The sequence below is a fragment of the Capricornis sumatraensis genome, chromosome 5 (assembly GCF_032405125.1).
Source record: "Capricornis sumatraensis isolate serow.1 chromosome 5, serow.2, whole genome shotgun sequence".
In the NCBI taxonomy this organism is placed as follows: Eukaryota; Metazoa; Chordata; class Mammalia; order Artiodactyla; family Bovidae; genus Capricornis; species Capricornis sumatraensis.
The window spans coordinates 97,802,079-97,823,289 of NC_091073.1; the positions used below are offsets into that span (position 1 = coordinate 97,802,079).

General features: G+C 48.9%; 1 protein-coding gene across 1 annotated transcript; it reads left to right on the top strand.

The window, feature by feature from the left end:
• Positions 1 to 269: 269 nt before the first annotated feature.
• On the top strand, positions 270 to 19,266 carry TSPAN33 (tetraspanin 33). The gene is made up of 8 exons (XM_068973357.1): positions 270 to 371; positions 14,033 to 14,090; positions 14,754 to 14,881; positions 15,179 to 15,253; positions 16,671 to 16,766; positions 18,288 to 18,416; positions 18,817 to 18,978; positions 19,165 to 19,266. The coding sequence occupies exons 1-8, from the start codon at positions 270 to 272 to the stop codon at positions 19,264 to 19,266; spliced, it is 852 nt and encodes a 283-aa protein (XP_068829458.1).
• The last annotated feature ends 1,945 nt before the right edge of the window (positions 19,267 to 21,211 follow it).

Genomic DNA, 21,211 nt, shown 5'->3' on the forward strand with positions numbered 1-21,211 from the left:
CGGGCCAGGCTGGTCCTCCGGCCGCAGCGGAGTCTCCGCCGCTCATGCTGCCAGCGGCAGCTCCCGCGACTCCCGGCGGCTCCAGTGGCGGCGCCGTTCCCCGGCCCGCGCTTCTCCCGGACGCACGGCGCGGGCACCTCCCGCCGCGGCGCAGTTCCCCCGCCGCTTAGGCTCCGGCGGTGGTGCAGCTCATGCCTCCCGGCGCGGAGCGCGCAGGTGGGCCGGCCGCCGTGAGGAGATAGGCCCCCGGGGGCAGCGGCGGCTGGACCATGGCCCGGAGACCCGGGGCGCCGGCCGCCTATGGGGAGGACTTCTCCTTCGTCAGCCCGCTGGTGAAATACCTGCTCTTCTTCTTCAACATGCTCTTCTGGGTGAGTCTTGGGGGTTATAGGGGCACCTGGGCTGCAGGGCACTCCCTGGAGGGTTGAGTGGGCTGCCAGCGCTGAGGAGGGGTCGTTCCCGGATGCCCGGTTCAAGGCGAACGTGGTGAGCGGCACTGTCTAGTTTTCTGGAAAAATCGCACTTTCGGGTAATTTATCCTAGGCGGGGACACCCCAGTGGCTCCTTGACTGCAGAGGATGTTGGGGTGGAGGGAATGCAAGGGATTCGGTAAAGCTTTATGGGTATTCTCTCGGCTTCGGATGAGGGTCTGTGTCAGGCTAAAAGGGTGGGTTTGAGCGGGAGGAGCGGGTTTTCCTGTTGGCACAGGCAGACCCTTAATAGATTCACGATTGGGGGATTTTTCAGGCTTGGGGGCTGGGAGGCCCTGCTGGCAAAGAAAAAAAGAAGAAGTGGGGAACCTAGACCTTTCCTCTCCCTTCCCTCAGAGAGAATGGGTTCAGGGGCTTTCGCCTCTTCCTTTTTTTGCAGGCCTCTGCCGCCCTCCCTCCTCCCCTCTCTCCAAAGGCTGAGAAAAGACCGGAATGGCCTCCAGGTGTGGATGTTTTTCCCAGAACTCTCCCAAACTTTACCCACCTTTCTCAGGACCAGGCTCCATCCCCTGGAGTTTGATATTATTTCGCTTCTTTAAATAGACCCCATGTTGGACGGGGGGAGAAGTCCAGGGGTCCTTTCAGAATCTTCTGATTGGAGCTGAAAAAGTAGAAAATGTCGGACTGGGGCTGCCTCGATTCCTACCCCCAGTCTGCCTTCAATTGTTGACTTGAGTAACCTGGGCAATATGTTCACCTCTGTGGGCCTCAGTCTCCTCCTCCATAAAAATCAAACCCAGCATGATCAAGGATGCTGGAAATTCTCTGTTGGAGCTGAGAATGCGGCTGGGCCAGATCATGAAATGCTAGCTCAATCCTGTTTCATGTCTCGAGAGCCCCTGAGCCTCTCTGGGTTTGCGAACATGGGCAGATCCATCCCCAGCCCCCTCACATTCCCCAGTTTCTCTTCAAGCACCAACACCAGAGCTGCTGCTGCTCTAGGAGTCCATTACACTTGCCCACCTCTGCTTGAGACCTAAAGTTCAGACTTGCAGGAGGGAGGAGTCTACGTTTCCTAGGAGAAGGAGCAGACTAGGCAGCTAAGCCAGTTGCTGGAAAGGTTTCTCGGGGGCCATGGTGTGAACAGACACAAAGTACATAAGTGCCAGCCTGTTAGGAAAAATGAGAGAAATCCCAGAGGGTGGTGATGACGGCTGACTCTCAGCCATTGTACTAGGAAAAGAAGTTTGAACTCCTAACAAATTTTCAGTTCGGCAACTGGAAAAAAAAAAAACCAACTAGAAGACATCTTGTCTAGAACTCTGCATTTTATATATAAGAAAGCCAAACCATAGCGATGTTCTTTTATCCTATGTCAAAAAGGGGGTTAGTGGGCTTGACCTGGTGATTTCTCTACTGAATCACAGGGGAAGTCCTTGGTTGCTGCTGTCGCTGGGGTGTTAGCAGTATTAGTAGTTAACTAGTCAATGCCCGTTTCAGCTGGTGGCCAGGGAAGAAAATCTCACCACCACTCTGTCAGGCTGGGGGATGTCCTAAGGGGAAGCCCCACACCTAAAGGCAAATTCCAGAGAACCCTCTTACATGCCCACTGAGTGTGCCAGGCTAATGACATGCCATCTTTAGAGCCAGCACTAGCATCCCAGGGAACTCAGGTCCTTGTTCTAACTTCCTCTGTCAGTCATGACTTTGCGTGCAACTCCGTTGAAGCCTTTGGCACTTCACCCTTATCTGTGCACCCTAGAGGCAACAGCTGGGTGCATCTGTTACACTTGCCTTCACGGTCATTTTCCTGGACTTCCCCCACTCTACCCCTTTTACCAGATAAGTGACTTTGAGAGGTCACAGCAAGGGAGAGAGTTTGGCTCCATAGACCCGTTTTTCTTGGTTCCAATGCTTCATTCAAGGTCAGAGGACCTGGCTAACAAAGCTGGCACCATCCCAAATTAGAGAAGCACCCCTTCTTGGCCCTACTTGAGACTCATAAAAAGTCAGAGGCACTAGAAATAGCACACTGAAGGACAAGAGGCCCAATTTCTTTCTGGCACCAACTTACTGTGTGACCCCAAGCCAATATATGTGTGTCTCTGTCCTTAAGCTTTCTCCTCTAAAGGAGAAATTTTTTTCTGCCTCTGTGAACTATTTAAAGAGGAGTGTGTCACTCTGGGGACTGTTTTCTTTCTTCTAGACCTGGGGCTAGCTCTAAGGATGCATCTTTCTTGTGTCCTGGGACCCTTGGGACATCAACCTTCCCAGGGGACAGTATTTTTTTGGCGTTACTGAATGCCACTTCTCCCCCAGGTCTGGACTCATGGAGTTAATCCCACTTATGGTCACCTGGAGATGAAGAGCTGTTTCCCCAGATCAGGGGTCATTTTTCTTCCCATCCCCCTTTAGGGACTGATTATGGTGATTTCTTTTTTTAGGTTCCTCCACTATCCCAATGAAGCTCCCCTTTCCTACTCAGGAGGCACCCATGGTTGGGATTGTCAGCCAACTCCTATTCCAGGCAGAGCGTATGTTCTGGCCGGGTGCTGGGGAGGTGTGGATGGATGGTGTTTGCATCTGTGCCTGGGGCACACTGGGAAGGCATCATCTGGACTCACATGCAGTGGTGACCGTGGTGGCCGTGGTTATCCGTGCTACTTCTCTAGGAGCCCTGACCCTTGGGGCATTTGGAGTCTGAATCAGAAAGCTCCTGGCCCCTATGGGACCAGGACCTGTTCCTTCTGTTCATGCTTCAAATCTCAATTCCTCTTTTGCCTAGGAGTTCTGGTTTTCTTCCTAGAATTGTGCAGCTGGGTTACTGATTGTTAGGATTCCGTGGCTTGGAGAATTGCCCCAGGATCACAGAAGTTATAGTTTAGTCTTTCTGTTAAGAAATAGCTGACTTAAAAAAAAAAAAGAAGTAGTAGCTGACTTTCCTTACCTGCTTGTATTAGACAGCTCTGTGCAGAGGGAATGAGGGCTTTTCTAGTGGCTCAGTTGGTAAAGAATCTGCCTGCGGTGCAGGAGACTTGAGACCCGGGTTTGATCCCTGGGTCAGGAAGATCCCCTGGAGAAGGAAATGGCAATCCATGCCAGTATTCTTGCCTGGAGAATCCCATGGACAGAGGAGCCTGGTGGGCTACAGTCCATAGGGTCACAAAGAGTTGGACATGACTGAATACAACCTTCTGTCTGTCTGTGCAAAGGGAAGACAGTGGGCTGATACACCATGCTTTGTCAGCTTGGGCATATGTTGGCAGGAGCATTTTCAGTGCTGCCCACAGCAAGCATCTCCCTCCTTGCTGATCCTTTTCCCACCCAGGGCAGCAGTTGGCGTAACTTTTGAGTCAGGCAAAGCCTAGAAGCTCACCTCTCCTGCCCCTGTGTCTCAGCGGAGCCTTCCTTAGAGGCGATGCCTCAGGGCTCACCTTGCGCACGTTTTGATGGTCAGATTTTTTTTTTTTCACCTGTGCCCCAATTATGCATTTCTTTATATCTCCCCCTCTAGGCTCCTGAGGATAGAGACTGCCTTATTTACTTCTGGATTCTCAGCACCCAGCTGCGTTTGGCAGAGAGTGGGTACTTATTGAATGTTTATTGAGTGGTGAACAAGGGGTCAGAGCCTACGGGGTGGAATCAGGATGCCCTTCCTCCCTTCTTATGGACACTAGTCTGTCAGGATGAAACACAACCTTAAGTCCTCAAGCATCCTTAATTCTTAATTGGGGTTGCAGCCTGTGTTCTCTTCTGCAGTGGGCCTGGCACCCTTCCCTCAAGCCAGGTCAGAAAAAATGGCAGCCATGGCCTCCATCGTCTCCCTCAGGGCCATGCCTGATACTGCCCACAGCACACATGGACCCATCCAGGTCTTCCCTGGGCTGATCCAGGGTTCTGATGAGGTATCTCCTTCAAGAAATTCACTTTCCCACCTACTTCCACTGTATTGGAATCCCCAGGGGATTCAGAATGCCCCCCCCCCCCACCCCCCCGCCCCAAACCACCTTCAGCACTATCTGTTGTAGTCTGGCTCGGAAGCCACGAGGAAATGATCAGGCGTTGAGCCTGGCAAAAGCCCCTCCTGAGTGCCCGGGTCCCTTCCTGCCCACACCACCCCCACCTTTACCACCATGCAAGTGCAGGCACGCATGCACGCACGCACACACACACCCCACCCCACCCCCTCCTGAGTGCCCAGTGCGCGTGCGTGCACACACACACACACACACACACACACACACACCACCCACCACACCCCACACCCCACACCCCCCCACCTAAACATGTTAGGAGATAGAGCCCATTTCCTTCCCCATTTTTTCCCTCCTTTCCCTATAGACTAGGCAGGCTGCAATAAACGAATTATCACATTATTTTTTATAAAACAACACCACCACCACCAAGAATGAAGACAGAACCACACTCTTTGTTGTCAGGTCACACACATGCCTTCTTAACTCCCTAAATAGCTCTGTTTGCCTTGTACCAAGTAGAAAATCATAGACTTCAAGCAGCTTTTAAAAAGGATAAAAGAGAAGCATCTCTTAGAGTTGCGATAGCAAGCTATATGTCAGGCTGGCGACTCCAGGCTGTGAGTCTGAGGGTTTATACCACTATGAGCCCTTGTGAACTTCCCTTTCTCATTTATAACCTTGGAGAACCAAAACCAGCCATGGCCTAAAAGGAGCTAAAGGTTGGCCCAGACGTTGGAGAGGAAAGAGCTCTGTGGACTGCACTCCATCCGAGGGAAGAGCCCTAGGGACTCCACTCCAGCTGGACAATTCCATCCTATCCAAGGGGAGAGAGCCAACAGTCAGTCCCACATGGAGAGTTGCCACCTTAGAAATCCCAGAACAGTGGTGCCAGGATGGCTGCTGAAGGACTGGTGTGTGCAGATCCCAGGTAGTGAGAGAAGGGGCCCTGCTTTAGGGCTCGCAGGCTATGATTTTTTTGACTTTATCCAGAAATAAGGACAGAAAGGACTGAGAAGCGGGAGGTGCAGACCCCTCCCTCCCAACATCCTTCTGGCAGGGGGTGGAGGGGACAGTGGTTTGAGCCCCATGCAGGGAATCACTCTACTCCCAGCTGTCTCCCACTGCCACCATCAAGAAAAGAGAGGGAAAGATTCATTCCAAAGAAAAGGTGAAACAGATCCACCCAGTTCATGCAGACTAGGCTTTTTATTTTAATTAGAAAATTTTTTTTCAAGATTTTATGTGGACCATTTTTTACTAATAAAAGTCTTTACTGAATTTGTTACATTCTGATTTCTGTTTTATGTTTTGGTTTTTTGGCCATGAGACATGTGGGATCTTAGCTCCCTGACCAGGGATTGAACCCACGCCCCTTGCATTGGAAGGCAAAGTCTTAAGCATTGGACCACCAGGGAAGCCCCTAGATTGGACTTTAGAACGTGGAAGGTGGACAGGCCAGGCTTCCTCTCGGGGGCTGGTGGGCCCTAGTGGTGATGCCCCATTGGCCCCTTTCAGGCGCAGCTCCAGGACTTCCCTCTGGGTCCTGCAGGGCCCTCGTGATGCTATTTTACTTCCCCGGCCTGAGCCCCGCCGTTTGGAGATTACCAGCTGCTCACCCAAGACAACGGCAGGCAGCTCCTTCCCACCTCACAGGAGGCCCTGAAGTGAACACACATGCCCTGGAGCTGCTGTGAGGCAGAGCAGGAGGCAGCTATGTGACCGAGGTCATGAGGCTCTGGAGCCATATGGACATACCTTCCAGTCCCACTTTAGCCACTCACTAACCGAGTAAATTCTCCCAACATCAGTTCTATAAACTGGAGATCCTACCACTCTCTTGGTCTTGTGGTCATAGTGTGTATACAGTGGTTAGTCCAGTACCTGGCCCTTTAGCCCTGGAAAAAAGGTAGCTATTACCATCGTTGTTAGAATTGGCTCGTCAAGGTCACCTGTTGGGGAAGGACTTGGAGAGCTAGGATGAGTGCTTCTCCTGACAGTTGACAGGTGTGTGGGGACTCAGTCTAGGCCAGGGCCAACCTTGAACCTGACTTCCTTCAGCCTCAGATGCCCCTGCTCACATTCCTGCTGTTAGCCAGAAGGTGATGATGATTAATGGTGTCGTTATATTTTATAGTTTACAGAGATGTTTCCTATATATCATAGGAACAGAGATTCCACTGTTGTCTGAGGACCTTCCCCAGGTCCACTTCTCAGAGCTTTTCACATTGCATTGGTTTTAATCCAATGGAAACAGACTCAAGAGCTAATCTGCCTGTAACGGACATTCGAGGCAGTAGATCTCTTGTCCAGGACCTTACCTGGGGGCCCTTCCCACTTGGTGCTGATGGCTGTGAATTAGTGTGCCAAGGGCTGGAATAAGGGTTTTCCTCACAAACATCAGTTCATGACTTGTCTTTTCCTGATTTACAGGGGGAAAAAAAGGTCAAGTAATGGAGTGACTTTTCTCTGTTTTCTGTTATCTCCCATCTTCTCTCCAAGACCACAGCTGCTTATCTGCCGTCAAGGGCACAGGGAAGAGGACACATTAGCAGCAAGCCTTCTGGAAAACTAGGAAACTATTTAGAGTATTGCCATACTATTTTATGAGATGCTGAGACATGTGGCTAACAATCAAATCATCTGTTAGTAAAATTGCTCCTTATTTCTAGGATAGAAATTAGTATGTTGTTTCCTCTCGTGACATACTGAGAAGGACACATTATCTATGTTAATACTCCTATCAAAAATACATCATCTGGATCAGACTGGGGAGAAACAATCCAACATCCAAACGTTAAGCCAAACCACTGGCCTGGACTTACCAAAAAAAAAAAAAAAAAGTCAGTATCATAAGGAAAAATATCAGAACATGTATTGGCAATGATGTGGAGAAATTGGAATCCCGTACATTGCTGGTGGGAATGTGAAATGGTGTAGCTACTGTGGAAAAAGTTTGGTAGCACCTCAAAAAATTAAACACAGAATTACCCTGCTGCTGCTGCTGCTGCTAAGTTGCTTCAATCATGTCCGACTCTGTGCGACCCCATAGACGGCAGCCCACCAGGCTCCCCCGTCCCTGGGATTCTCCAGGCAAGAACACTGGAGTGGGTTGCCATTTCCTTCTCCAGTGCATGAAAGTGAAAAGTGAAAGTAAAGTCGCTCAGTCTTGTCCGACTCTGTGCGACCCCATGGACTGCAGCCTACGACCTGGCAATTCCACTCCAGGGTCTATACCCAAGAGAATAGCAGACAGGAGGTACTCAAACAAAAACTTGTAGATGGATATTCATGGCAACACTATTCACAGTAGCCAAAAGGTGGAAATAACCCACATGTCCATCAGCAGATGAATGGAAAAACCAACTGGGTTCTATCCATACAGTGGGACATTACTCGGCCTTAAAAGGTAATGAAGTCCTGATACATGCTACAACACTGACGAACCTTGGAAACATTAGAAGACTGACACCAAGGGCCACATATCATATGATTCCATTTATAGAAAATGTGCAGAACAGGCAAAACCATAGACACAGCAGGTCTGTGGTTGCCAAGGGTTGGAGGAGTGGAGGGAGTGGGGAGTGACCATTTAATGGGTACAGGAGTTGTATTTGGGGTGAAGAAACTGTCCTGGAGCCTGATAATGGTGGTGGTTGCCCAGCAATATGAATGTACTTATGGCCACTGAACTGTACCCTTTAAAATGGTTAATTTTGTGGTATATGTACTTTACCACAATTTTTTAAAAGTCAGTGTTTTGAGAAACCAAATACAAAGAAAAGAAAAAAAAGCTGTGAAACTGTTCCAAGCTAAAGGAGACTTGATGCATGGATCACTAAATACATGGTCGTTGACTGGAAGCTGAATCAGGAAAAAAGGGGGGGAAAGCAGTTATAAAGGACATTATTGGGATAATTGAGCAAAGTTAAATATGAATATAAATTAGATAGCAGTAGTACCATATTAAAGCTTGAAAAAGAATCTACTACGTCAAGATTGCATACGGTATACCAAGAGAGCACTGTAGCTTCTCAGTGTCCTGTCACCTGGACATTTTTAAGTTCTACGGCCATTTTTTTGGTGTAAGGAGAAAACACCCTGGTTAAAGGTTGTAAAACTGTAGGCAAGTGAATCCCAGTTTAAGAAAATGTGATATTACAAAGTATGGATTTACACGACTAACAAATTGAGGGTGACTTTTTTTTTTTAAATAGATTTCATTTTTTAGAACTGTTAGTTTTACAGGAACTTTGAGAAGATGGTACAGAGAGTTCCCGTGTACCCCACATCTAGTGTCTCTTGTTTATTAACATCTTACATGGTATGATGCTGCTTCCCAGGGTGCCCAGTGGTAAAGAATCTGCCTGCCAACACAGGAGACTCAAGAGACACAGGTTCGATCCCTGGGTCAGGAAGATCTCCCGGAGTAGGAAATGACAACCCATTCCAGTGTTCTTGCCTAGAAAATTCCATGGACAGAGGAACCTGGTCAGCTACAGTCCATGGGGTTGGTCTCAAAGAGTCAGACACAGCTGAGCAGGCACAGGAAAAATCTGGAATGAACTTTCCAGCCAACCCGAAACATTCATTCCATTAAGTTCCCTGCTTTATTCAGCTTCCCTTAGTTTTTACTTAATGCCCTTTTGTGTTCCAGGATCCCATCCAGGATACCAAATTTCATTTAGCTGTTATGTCTCCTTAGGTTTTTGTTGGCTGTGGCAGTGTCTCAGAATTTCCTTGTTTTTGAAGCCTTTGACAGTTTGGAGGAGTACTGATCATCTTGTCCCTCTACTGGGACTTGCCTGATGTTTTCTTATAATTATACTGGGGTCATGGGTTTGGGGAAGGAAGACCATGGAAGGGAAGTGCCATTTCACATAATCTCATATATCACTGACCTGTGCTGATGTTGACCTCGATCACCCGGCTGAGGGAGCTAGGCTTCTCCACTGTAAAGTTAGTCTTTTCCCCACCCTTTGGCAGTCTGTTCTCTTTGAAAAGAAGTTACTGTGTGCAGCCCACACTTGGAAGGTGTTCCACCTCCCTGACACTGCAGTGAGTGATAGTCACTCAGTCATATCCGACTCGGTGTGACCCCATGGACTGCAGCTCGCCAGGCTCCTCTGTCCATGGGATTTCCCAGGCAAGGATACTGGAGTGGGCTGCCAAGACCTTCTCCAGATGCTGCAGTACCTCCATAAAATATTTGGAATTCTGTGTGAGAGATTTGTCTTTTCTCTCCCATTTATTAAGTCATTTATATCAGCATAGACTCACGGATATTTACTTTATATTTGGGGTAACAATTCCATACTCTTCTATTTTGATATCTCTTTGGCACAGCCACACCAATGTGGGGTTTTGTTTTTTATTTTTGAGCGTTTCCTTACCTTCTGGCACCACAAGGTGCTCCAGACTTACCTATTTCCTGCCCCAGTCCTAGGATCAGCCATTTCTCCAAGGAGCCCAGCGGATGGCTATTTTCATTATAAGGTGATTACTCACCTTACATAAGGATAAAGGTACTGGTGCGGGCAAATTATTTTATATAATTTGATGGACAACTCTTCAGGAACATGCCCTTGGCTGGACTCAGCTATTTTAAAAACTGTGTCTAGCGTTTGAAAGTTTCCAGTGAGGCTTCATTCTAGCCAGAATATGAAAAGCTATTCTAGGAAGAGAAGTGTCTTTATCTCCATTCTCATCATGAAAGGAGGTCACTGGTGATGTTGTGGGATGTTACAAGGATTCTGCAGCAAAGACTGATATGGTGTAGACGGTACCCAACTGAGACTGGAAATGAGGTTTAGTCCAGATGTTGCCACTGCACCCATGTGCACTTGGTCAAATATCATTTTGCTCTTTTGGCCTCATCTATTAAAACAAACATAAAAAAGGGAGTGGCCGGGCTCATTCCTAAGTTTCTATTCAGCTCTCAAATGCTAAGCTAATAACAGCAGTACTCACTTTGGAATGGCAGCAGCTCTGAGGAATTCAAGGTGGGAGATGTGGTCAGGAATAGAAGTGTGAAAGAGCAAGCTGTGACTCCAGGATAAAGGGGCAGATCAATGACAGAAATGCAGAATTTCAGAGGTAGCTAGTGAGCTTCCAAGCAAGCAGGATCATTAATGACATTAAATATTCATGCTCATATTAATGTCTTAACTTTCTTTTTCACATAACCAGCATCTGCTGCCCTAGATCCCTGGCTGAGTGTGCTTGAGGCTGGTGGTTCTCGAACTTGGCTGCATGTTGGAATCACATGGAATGCATTCAGGAACACTGTGACCTGGGTTCCAATGCCAGAGATTCTGACATACTTGGTTTGGGGTGTAGCCTAGGCATCAGGAATTTTGAAGTTCTCCATGCCACCCTCCCCCACCATTCTAATGGCAGCCAACATCAAAAAGCACTGCCTTAGGCTATAGATGGAGAAGGCAATGGCACCCCACTCCAGTACTCTTACCTGGAAAATCCATGGACAGAGGAGCCTGGAAGGCTGCAGTCCATGGAGTCGCTAAGAGTTGGACACGACTGAGCGACTTCACTTTCACTTTTCACTTTCATGCACTGGAGAAGGAAATGGCAACCCACTCCAGTGTTCTTGCCTGGAGAATCCCAGGGACAGGGGAGCCTGGTGGGCTGCCGTCTATGGTGTCGCACAGAGTCAGACACAACTGAAGCAACTTAGCAGCAACAGCAGGCTATAGACGCTCTTGCCCCCTCCCACGTAACAGATACGTCTCCTTAAGGGCAAGGACCACATCTTGCTCATCTTTGCAGTCCTGAGTGTCTCCTACATAACAGCTGATGAATTGGATTTGGAGAGTGTATTTGTTTCCTATTACTGTTGTTAACAAATTGCCACAAACTGAATGGTTTAATATAACACAAATTAGTTTTCTTATAGTTCTGGAGGTCAGAAGTCCAAAACAGGTCTCATTGAGCTGAAATCAAGACATCAGAGAAGCATGATTCCCTCTGGAGGCTTTAAGGAAGAATCTAGTTCCTTGCCTTCTCCAGCTTTTAGAGGCTGTTCATGGTCCTTGGCTTATGGCACACACTTCAGCCCCTGCTTCTGTTCTCATACACATCTCCTCCTCTACTCTGACCCTCTTGCCTCCTTTTTATAAGGTTCCTTGTGATTATATTGGGCCAACTGGGATAATCCCCCTATCGTAAGGTCCTTAAGTGAATCACATTTGCACAGCCATGTAAGGTAGCATTTTCACGGGTTCTGGGAATTACGACAGGATATCTCTTGGGGGGAACACTGTTCTACCTACAGCAGATAGAGACAGAATAGCTGCTATCATTAAAAGCCCACCCATGGAATGTACTTACCCTGGGACACATGGCATCTCTTTACTCTCCCTTTCTTGTTTTAGCTGTGTGGGGATTTAATCAGAGACTTTCTCTGTGAAAAGTTATACACCCCAGTGAAAATTTAACATGTGAAAAAACAGTAAGGAGCCTGTTTAAATAAAGAGCAGATACATATTTTTAAATGACTCAGTAAAGTGATGTTCAGAACCAGAATTGGCTGTGGTGAGTTTTAAAGGGCAGACAGAGATGCCTGATCGCTCTGGCAAAGGGCTTGTGTCTCTGGGTCTGCGGGATGACCGGGATCTCTGTTGTGGGTTTTCCTCACCTCCCACCCACTGCCCCTTGCTCCCTGAGCCTGGCTGTGGTGTGGGATAAGAAGCCAGCTGGCACCTCCAGCCCCTCCCACAGCTCTCTGCAAGCAGCTCCCTCGCTCCTGGACACAGAGTGTGAGGGCCAGCACATAACGCATGGGGCCCTGAGGCAGAGGTGATGTCAAACGATTGGGGACCAAGGAGAAGGGTCTTAAAAGACATGGTTTTAGACAAGGTTTTCCCATTTCCTGCTGAATGCGCCAGCTGGTAGAGTTCACTAAAGAAAATCTCTATTGAGGGACTAGTCTGACCTGTTGTCCTGCTATAGGGGCTCAATTCCCTTCTCCCACCAAAGCCCCAAGATGTTTCTTCCCAGCTGGTCTCTGTCTTGCAGGACAGTGGAGTCCAGCCAGCCCTGTCCTTCCCCACTGAACTGGTCAAGTTCCTGCTGAGAACTCCCTCCAGCCAGAGTGTGGCCCCAGCTATTGCCATGGTGACAGCCAGCTGCTGCTTAGCACCAGCCTGGGAACTGGGCATAAAGGAAGGGTGCGCACATGGGGTCACCCTGCACTCCTGGAGGCCTGTGGCAAGGGCACAGGGAAAGCCCCTTTAGGGAGCCCTGGTGGTCTTTGATGGGTTTGTTTTCTCAGAGAGAAGCCAGGAAGTTTGAAAGGTCTAAACTTCTCTGTTCCCACACCCTGGAATCAGACTTTATAAAGTTTTCTTTGTAAGGTAGTTCTGCTATTTTACACCAAGGCATTCATGTGCAAGCATTCTTCCACTCTGGTTTGCACTTTCATTTTTACATTTGACACCACGTTGACCTCCAAGAGGGTTAGAGACCTGGGAGCATCTACTCAGGCCTGCTTCAGCTTGAAGACCTTCTCTTTGAAGTAGTTGGATTCAAATTCAGAACTTCACAGTTTCTATGTGACCCCGGGCAAGTTAATCATTAGTAATGATTTGTTGTTAGTCGCTAAGTCGTGTCTGACTCTTTTGTGATCCCATGGACTGCAGCCCATGAGGCTCCTCTGTCCATGGAATTTCCTAGGCAAGAATACTGGAGTGCGTTGCCATTTCCTTCTCCGAGGGATCTTCCCAGCACAAAGATCAAACCCTCACATCTCCTGCTTGGCAGGCAGATTCTTTACCACTGAGCCACCTGAGAAGCCCCAATTAGTAATGATAGATAATATTTATTACTAGGCATCTTGTTAAATGCTTTTCATGCATTCTTTTATTTCATCTTCACAGTAATCTTATTAGATATAGTTGTTTTAAATGCCCATCCTCAGGGACTTCCCTGCTGGTCCAGTGGTTGAGAATCCACCTGCCAGTGCAGAGGAGATGGGTTTGATCACTGGTCCAGGAAGATTCCACATGCTTCAGGGCAGCTAAGCCTCTGTGCCACAGCTACTTAGCCCTCGCTCTAGAGTCTGAGAGCCACAACTACTGAGCCTGTGCGCCTAGAGCCTGTGCTGTGCAGCAGAGCAGCCACAGCAGTGAGGAGCCCATGCACCGCAACAAAGAGCAGCCTCCGCTCACTGCAGCTACACAGCAACGAAGACCTGACACAGCCAAAAGAGCGACGACCACGAAAACAAATAGACTCCCAGATACGGAGACTGAAGTTCAGAGGGTTGTCCAGCATGGGCTTAGCTCCTCCTCACTCTGAAGCCCATGTTCCTAACTGCTCTTCTGTATTAACCTTGCATTGCCTTAACTTCCTCATCAGTAAGATGGGGAGAATAGCTGCCTCACCAGATAACTGTGTTGTGAGAATTAAACGTGATCATCCTGATACACGCTTTTCATGGAGGTAATGCCCTGCTGGATTCTATCAACAGCATCACTAGGGGGAGGGGGGTGGGGAAGATGCTCATTTCTGGTCCAGGAAGAGTCGTCATCCTCCTCCTCTCCTCCAAGGTTACTCAGGGCTCCCCGGTTTCCAAAACCTCAGTGTGTGGCTCCTTCCCTGTCTCCACAGGTGATTTCCATGGTGATGGTGGCTGTGGGCGTCTACGCTCGGCTGATGAAGCACGCAGGTGAGCTACAGTTCTGTCCATCTCCCCCTGACTCTTGCCTGCCCCTTTCTCCTCTGCCTCTTTCAGCCCTGGCCCTTCACCCCTCCTCCTCACAGAAGCTATGGAGCTATAGGAGGCCGCCACCCTCTAGCCAAATCCTGGCGGCTTACTCCACCTGGCCACCCAAGCCAGTTCTGGATTTCCCCGAGCTCCTGCGAATCTTCTGAGATCTGCCTGCATTTTAGGCTTAGGGCGTATCTAGGGAAGAAGGTAGGCTTCTGGGTGCAAAGACTACCCAGAGGCTTCAGCCCTCCCTTCACTCTGTTCAGGAGAAACTCAACCTCCATTCCTATTCCTCTACACGAAGTCTCCAGGAAACAGAATATGCAAAAGCCAGCAAGCCTAATGCCATTCTAATTCTTTTCTGGAGCGAAAATGGTTCCTCCTCTCTCAAGCCTGGGAATAAAGGCTCTTACTTTGTTAGTTCCTCAAATTAAAGGCCACAGACTGTTCTGGGCCCTTGGTGTTCTCCCCGTGGGAGGGCAGTACTGCTCCCTGTAACCTTTTCCTAGCCACATTGGAGAGTCCCCCACCAGGGGAGGAGGACAGTTCTGGGGGCACCCCACCCCACCCCTGGCACCCTGCTCAGTGGGCACCAGCTCAGACTGAGAGCCCCTCCCCCAGAGGCGGCGCTGGCCTGCCTGGCTGTGGACCCGGCCATCCTGCTGATCGTGGTGGGCATCCTCATGTTCCTGCTCACCTTCTGCGGCTGCATCGGATCTCTCCGCGAGAACATCTGCCTCCTGCAGACGGTGAGTGGTCAGGGGCGCCCCCTGGGAAGGCCCGGGCCACTCCCTGTGCTTCTCCTTCCTGAAACCTTTCAGTTTCTTTTGTCCCTTGCTGCCCCCTGGTCTGTGCTGGCCACTCCTCCCTGTAGAGCTCAGCCCAGGTAACCCAGCAAGGGCAAGCACCCCCAGGACAGCATCCCAGAGGCAGCTGCCCCACACTGTGGGGTGGGGGGTGTCTGGGAGAAGTGTCCCTGTGGCCCTGGGAAACCCCCGCCCAGCGCGGTAACAGACTGTCTCCTTTTGCCACCTGCTCCCCCACAGTTCTCTCTCTGTCTCACCGTCGTGTTCCTGCTACAACTGGCAGCTGGGGTCCTGGGCTTCGTCTTCTCAGACAAGGTAACTCTGGGAGTCACAGGCCTACTCAGATGTGAACCAGAGGGAGGAAGGGAAGGTTCCTGCCTGTGCTCAGCCTGACTAATTAACCACAGTGGTCCTTCCCCTGAGGAGCATTAGCCTTTGAAAGATTGTCCTTAGGGATAAATGAATGCACTTTAAAGTCACCATATTTAAAGAGGACTTCAAGATTGTAAGGTGTTTTCCTCTGACAGTCTGAGAGGCCAACAGGGAAATTAATTCTATGAACCCAAAGTTAAAATAGTCTGCAAACTTTAATGCAAACGATTGAGTAAAATTCAGTTATCAAGTCGGTCACGGACATGAAGAGCCTTTTATTTTTAAAATTATTTATTGGGAAAAACAAAAGTAAGAAAAGGGGGAAGTAAACAAGACTTTGAACAGTTCTCACCATATCTAGAAATGGTCTGCCATTCAGTGGCAACCCTTTTAATTAAAAACCAGAATTTCTTTCCGAAAGGGCAGATGATTGCCAGGGGCAGAGTATAGGACTATGGATAAGAAATTTTGAGAAAAGTAATGAAGCAGGAAGGAAGAGAGCATGCTTAAAAACTATGAAATTGAGAGCCACTGAGTCAATTCAGAGTGTCCTAGTCCTTCTGACTTAGTAAAATCCTAAAAATGATACAGAGAAAAGATCTGTACTCAAAAACGTTGGAGAAGACTTTTGAGGGTCCCTTGGACTGCAAGGAGATCCAACCAGTCCATCCTAAAGGAGATCAGTCCTGGGTGTTCATTGGAAGGACTGATGTTGAAGCTGAAACTCCAATACTTTGGCCACCTGATGCAAAGATCTGACTCACTTGAAACGATCCTGATGCTGGGAAAGATTGAGGGCAGGAGGAGAAGGGGACGACAAAGGATAAGATGGTTGGATGGCATCACCGACTTAATGGACATGAGTTTGGGTAAACTCTGGGAGTTGGGTGGCGTGCTGTGGTCCATGAGATGGCAAAGAGTTGGACACGACTGAATGACTGAACTGAACTGAAAGAGATGCAATTCTCTTATGTCCACTAGAGGTCAGTGTCTTAGCTCAGTAAATCCTTTTCTACTAAAAAACAATCCACCCCCTCAACACACAGACAAACTAGTTTCACTGCTTTACATCAGTCAAGTATTTTGTGTAATAGTACTCAGAAATGGATAAATATTGGCTTATCTTGAAATGCGGCTCTGAGACATGGCAACAGCAGATCAGCAGTTTTCTTGCCCTCAGGTACCAGGGAGCCCAGGGATACATGGGCTTCGGAACTGGCCCTCTTCCCTGCTAGGACTTGGTTCTGACTTCAAGGTTGACTTAAATAAAGAAAGATGAGCACCGTCTATTGCTGTTTCTGCAGGGGAGCAGGTTAGGGGCTAGTCCTGTGTTCTGACTCCCTCCTCATGTTTCTGGCAGGTGCGGGGCAAAGTGAGTGAGATTATCAATAATGCAATCGTGCACTACCGAGATGACTTGGACCTTCAGAACCTCATAGATTTTGGCCAGAAGGAGGTACGGGTTGAGAGAGGGGTGGTCATCTAGTGGTCTGGGAAGCTATGGGTAAACGTTAATGCTATCCCAAGAGACAACTCACCCTCAAGGTCTGTGGGCTTTTTCATTACCTCATAGGTAATGGATTCTGGGAAAGGGTTACACATAGCTTTAAAAGTACTTTTACTGGCACAGAACAGTATATATAGTAATCTACCAATTGTGTAAAAGAGGAAAGAATATGTATTCATATTTACAAAAGGAATATGGAAGGATATAAAAGAAACCATTATAAGTGGTTACTCCTGGGGGAAACTGGGAGATTTTTTTAATATCACCAATTAGAAAGTTACATTTTTTAAACTGTGGTAAAATATACATAATATCAAATTTACCATTTTAAGTGTACAGATCTGTAGCACTAAGTACATTTACACTGTTGTATAGCCATCATCACTATCCATCTCCAAAACTTTCTTCCCAAACTGAAACTCCATACCCATTAAACACTAACTCTACATTTCCCCACTCCTCCTAAAAACCACCGTTCTATTTTCTGTCTCTATGAAATTCTGTCTCAATGAATATACTGTTTGTCCTTTTGTGACTGGCTTGTTTCACTTAGCATGTCTTCAGCATTCATCTATGTTGTGGGTTGTGCCAAAATTTCCTTCCTTTATAAGGCTGAATAATATTCCATCATACATATATATCACATTTTGTTAATCCATTTGTCTTTTGGTGCACACTTTGGGTCACTTCTGTATTTTGGCTCTTGTGAATAATGCTGCTATGAGTCAGAAGTTATATTTTGAAACAAAAGTGCTTTTGAGACCACTGCTGAGTTCCCCTTCACTTGGTATAACACCCTTAACTTGGATCCTATTTGCTTTCATGGTGTAATTATGGGCCCACAGCATTGAAGAGTCCCCTCCTGTGCTTTCTCTACATTAAGACAAATGTTTGTAGCACTGATCCTTTAATTATTTCAGCCAGTATTTGGGGAACATACCCTTTTGCCAGGCTCTATGCTTCCCTGGTGACTCAGTAGTAAAGAATCCGCCTGCCAATGCAGGAGACATGGGTTCGATCACTGGGTCGGGAAGATCCCCTGAAGAAGGAAATGGCAACTCACTCTAGTATTCTTGCCTGGAAAATCCCATGGATGGAGGACCCTGGCGAGCTACAGTCCATGGGGTCACAAAGAGTCAGACACAACTTAGCAACTAAACAACAAATGCTATGCAAGAGTGAAAAACCAGAAACTGCCCTCAAGGAGCTTATAGTTGAGTGTGTAAAACAAAATATATACACAAGAAGTTATAACAAAACCTATAAAGTAATAGAAATTAAGAAGAGAAAACTTCTTCAGGTGAAGGTCACTGAAAAGCTTGAGTTCAAAGTTTCAAGGCTGTGTTTAAACACACCTTGAACTTACAAGTAGAAGCTTGCCATAGATTTTTGGTTGCTTTGAGAGTTCCCTGTGTCACCTCAGTGTAAGAGGTGGGGGATTTTTAACCCATGTGATGGGCTCTGTTGCAGTTCAGCTGCTGTGGAGGGATTTCCTACAAGGACTGGTCCCTGAACATGTATTTCAACTGTTCAGAAGACAACCCCAGCCGTGAGCGCTGTTCTGTGCCTTACTCCTGTTGCTTGCCTACCCCCAACCAGGTGAGCACACCTCCCGCCTTATTTCCTCTCACAGTGATCTGAGTTACTTTCTGATTAGAGCAGCTACCATCGGGAATCTCCATCCCCTAGCTCAGCCAGTCAGTTCTGCAGAACAGCCGTCAGATGTTTTTCTTCACTGCAGTCTGATGGCTTTGTCAGTCTTTCACTTCTGTAGCCCACTTGGCAGCCCAGAAGGCCCAGGTCTCTAAAGCAAGGAGAACTGAACTCAGACCACCAGAGGAAGGGAAGTCTGCATTTAGCAATTTCCAACCTAGCATCCTCCACATGTATTCTCTAACAATTTAGGAGTTTAGGAAGGGTGGGAGGCCCATCAGCTAGGACCCCAAAGAAAAAGTTTTAGGAATGGGAGTCCCACTTGGCTTTTGAACTCTCTCCCCAGGCAGTGATCAACACCATGTGTGGCCAAGGTATGCAGGCCCTTGACTACCTGGAAGCTAGTAAAGTCATCTACACCAACGGCTGTATTGACAGATTGGTCAATTGGATACATAGCAACCTCTTCGTACTTGGTGGTGTGGCACTGGGCCTGGCCATCCCCCAGGTAACTTACCCTGTAAAACTGTGGTTCCACAATTCTGTAAAGACTCCTTTAGTTTGGGGGAGGGCACCTGGACTCAGGCACTAACACTGTTGAAGGGCAGGTGCTGACTGCACTGGGAAGATTGAGTCAGAGAAAACAAGGCCATCACTCATGGCTGAGGCCTCAATTCCTTCTTACCTTTTCCAGCTGGTGGGAATCCTGCTGTCCATGATCCTCGTGAGTCAGATCAAAGATCAGATCAAACTACAGCTCTACAATCAGCAGCACCGGGCGGACCCGTGGTACTGAAGATCCATCCTGCACCTCCTCTGTAGGGCAGCAGGCGAGCTTCAGCAACCGACAGCAGTGGTTACAGCTGCCGGCACCCAGTGGAGATTGGATTCCAGCCCTGCAAGCCACAGCCCAGTGGGAGGAAGCAAACTCCAGGCAGCAGAAGGCAGGGTGCACAGGTGGCTCTAGTCTGAGAAGGATGTGCCTCCTCTCCTCATCCCAGCTCTCAGCAGTTATTTTGTATTCTAACCTCAATCATTTGGGTTTATGTTTTTGTTTTGTCTGAGACAGATGCTTGAGCAACAGCAGTTGCACAGAGTTGTGGGGGCACTGGGCTTTTCACCAAGCCATGACAACTGACGGCCCTACTAGGCCTGCTACTGAGCTTGACCAACATACTCAGATTCTTACTGTTGCCAGCGAGCCTTGCCTAGAGTCCAGTTGGCATGATACCAGCTCCAGAAGGGACTGGGGCAGAGCAGGCAATGAGCCTGAGGGTCGACTGGGGACAGCAGTCTGTATTGGGTAGGAGTGGAAGGCGATGTGTTTACTAACTGCCTGTCCTGCCACCCTCCCAGGTAGTCAGAGTGAGCTACATCCTGCCCCTCCCTCATTTCCATGGAAACGTGGCAGCAAGGGCAAGGGGTACAACAGCAACCAAATTCATCTCTTCTCCTTTCCCTTAAAAAATGTTTGGAACCATAGTCTATGTTCTGCAGCCAGCAGAGGTGGGACTGAGCCATAGGCGCCCTTGAATCCCACCCTGTATGGCCCGCCCTGCCCCGTAAGTTGATTTTCTTTCTAAACATTGGCAGTGTGCAGAGAAAGAGAAGTTAACACCCGCCCACCACCGCCATTCCTCTGCAGCCCAGCTCAGTGTAAGCAGGGATCTTGCTGGGGCTGGGGGAGCCAGAAATGGCAATAAAAGTTTGTTGACCTGGACTAGGCTGGACTCTGTGAATTTTCCATTCTGGCAACTAGAAGTTGCGGGGGCGCGGTAGAAGGGCCCAGCCGTAGAGGGGGTGGGGTGCGGGGGTAGAAGAGGGAGGCCTCCCTCCAGGAGAGGACGCGACAGTCTCCTAAACGCTACTGTACTTCGCCCGTCCCATCACCCACCCCGCCTCCCTCCAGCAGATACGTTACCCCCTCCCACAACTTCGTCTTCTCCGGTTTAAATTAAATGGAGAGATCCCCAATTCGGATATGGGAACAGCGTAATTTTATCCCCAAACGCGACGTTAATTTTTTTTTCCGAACGAAAATATATTAATTTGCTACCCAAAACTTAACAGATGGGTTAAGTCGATAAATCCCAGTCCAGCCCTCTCCCTGGGAAGGGAAGGGCGAGGGAATGAGGAGCAAGAAGGCCATCTCTTCACTACCAGTCTAGACCCTCTAGCCCTCTCTTCCATCTTTATCTGAAGGAGCTGGGTACTGGGTCCATCCGGCTTTAGGGAAAACTCAGGGGGAAAAAAAAAATCTTCCATCTGGGCGTGGGGATTCCTCGCGCGGAGAGGAGCTTGCGAGCCAGGCCGGCAGGGAGGCCGTGCTGGAGCGTCGGGGGGCGGAGCCGGGGCGGGGCCGCGCGGCGGCGTGGGTGGTCCCCGCCCCCGCGGCGGCTAGGCGGGCGCCTCCGCCCCCCGGCCTCTAGGAGAGTGTAGGGCTGCGCTGGAGGGTTGAGGGGTGGGGCTGCGTGACCCCACTACCCGGTGAGTGTCCCCCAAGTCTCCTCGCCACGCTCTGCGGTCGGGGGTCTCACGCTAGGGCCTTGGCCTGGCTGGGAAAGATGGGAGAAGCCGTCCCGCGCTGGGCAGCGTCACGAGCTGTCTCCCCGCCCCCAGTTTCCCCTAAGCCAGCCTTCTGCTCCTGGGAGGGCGCCTTTCCAGCCGCCGCCTGGGGCCCCAGCCAATGTTTAGCTCCAGCTAGTAACAGAACGGAAAGAAAAAATAAAAAAAAAATTTTT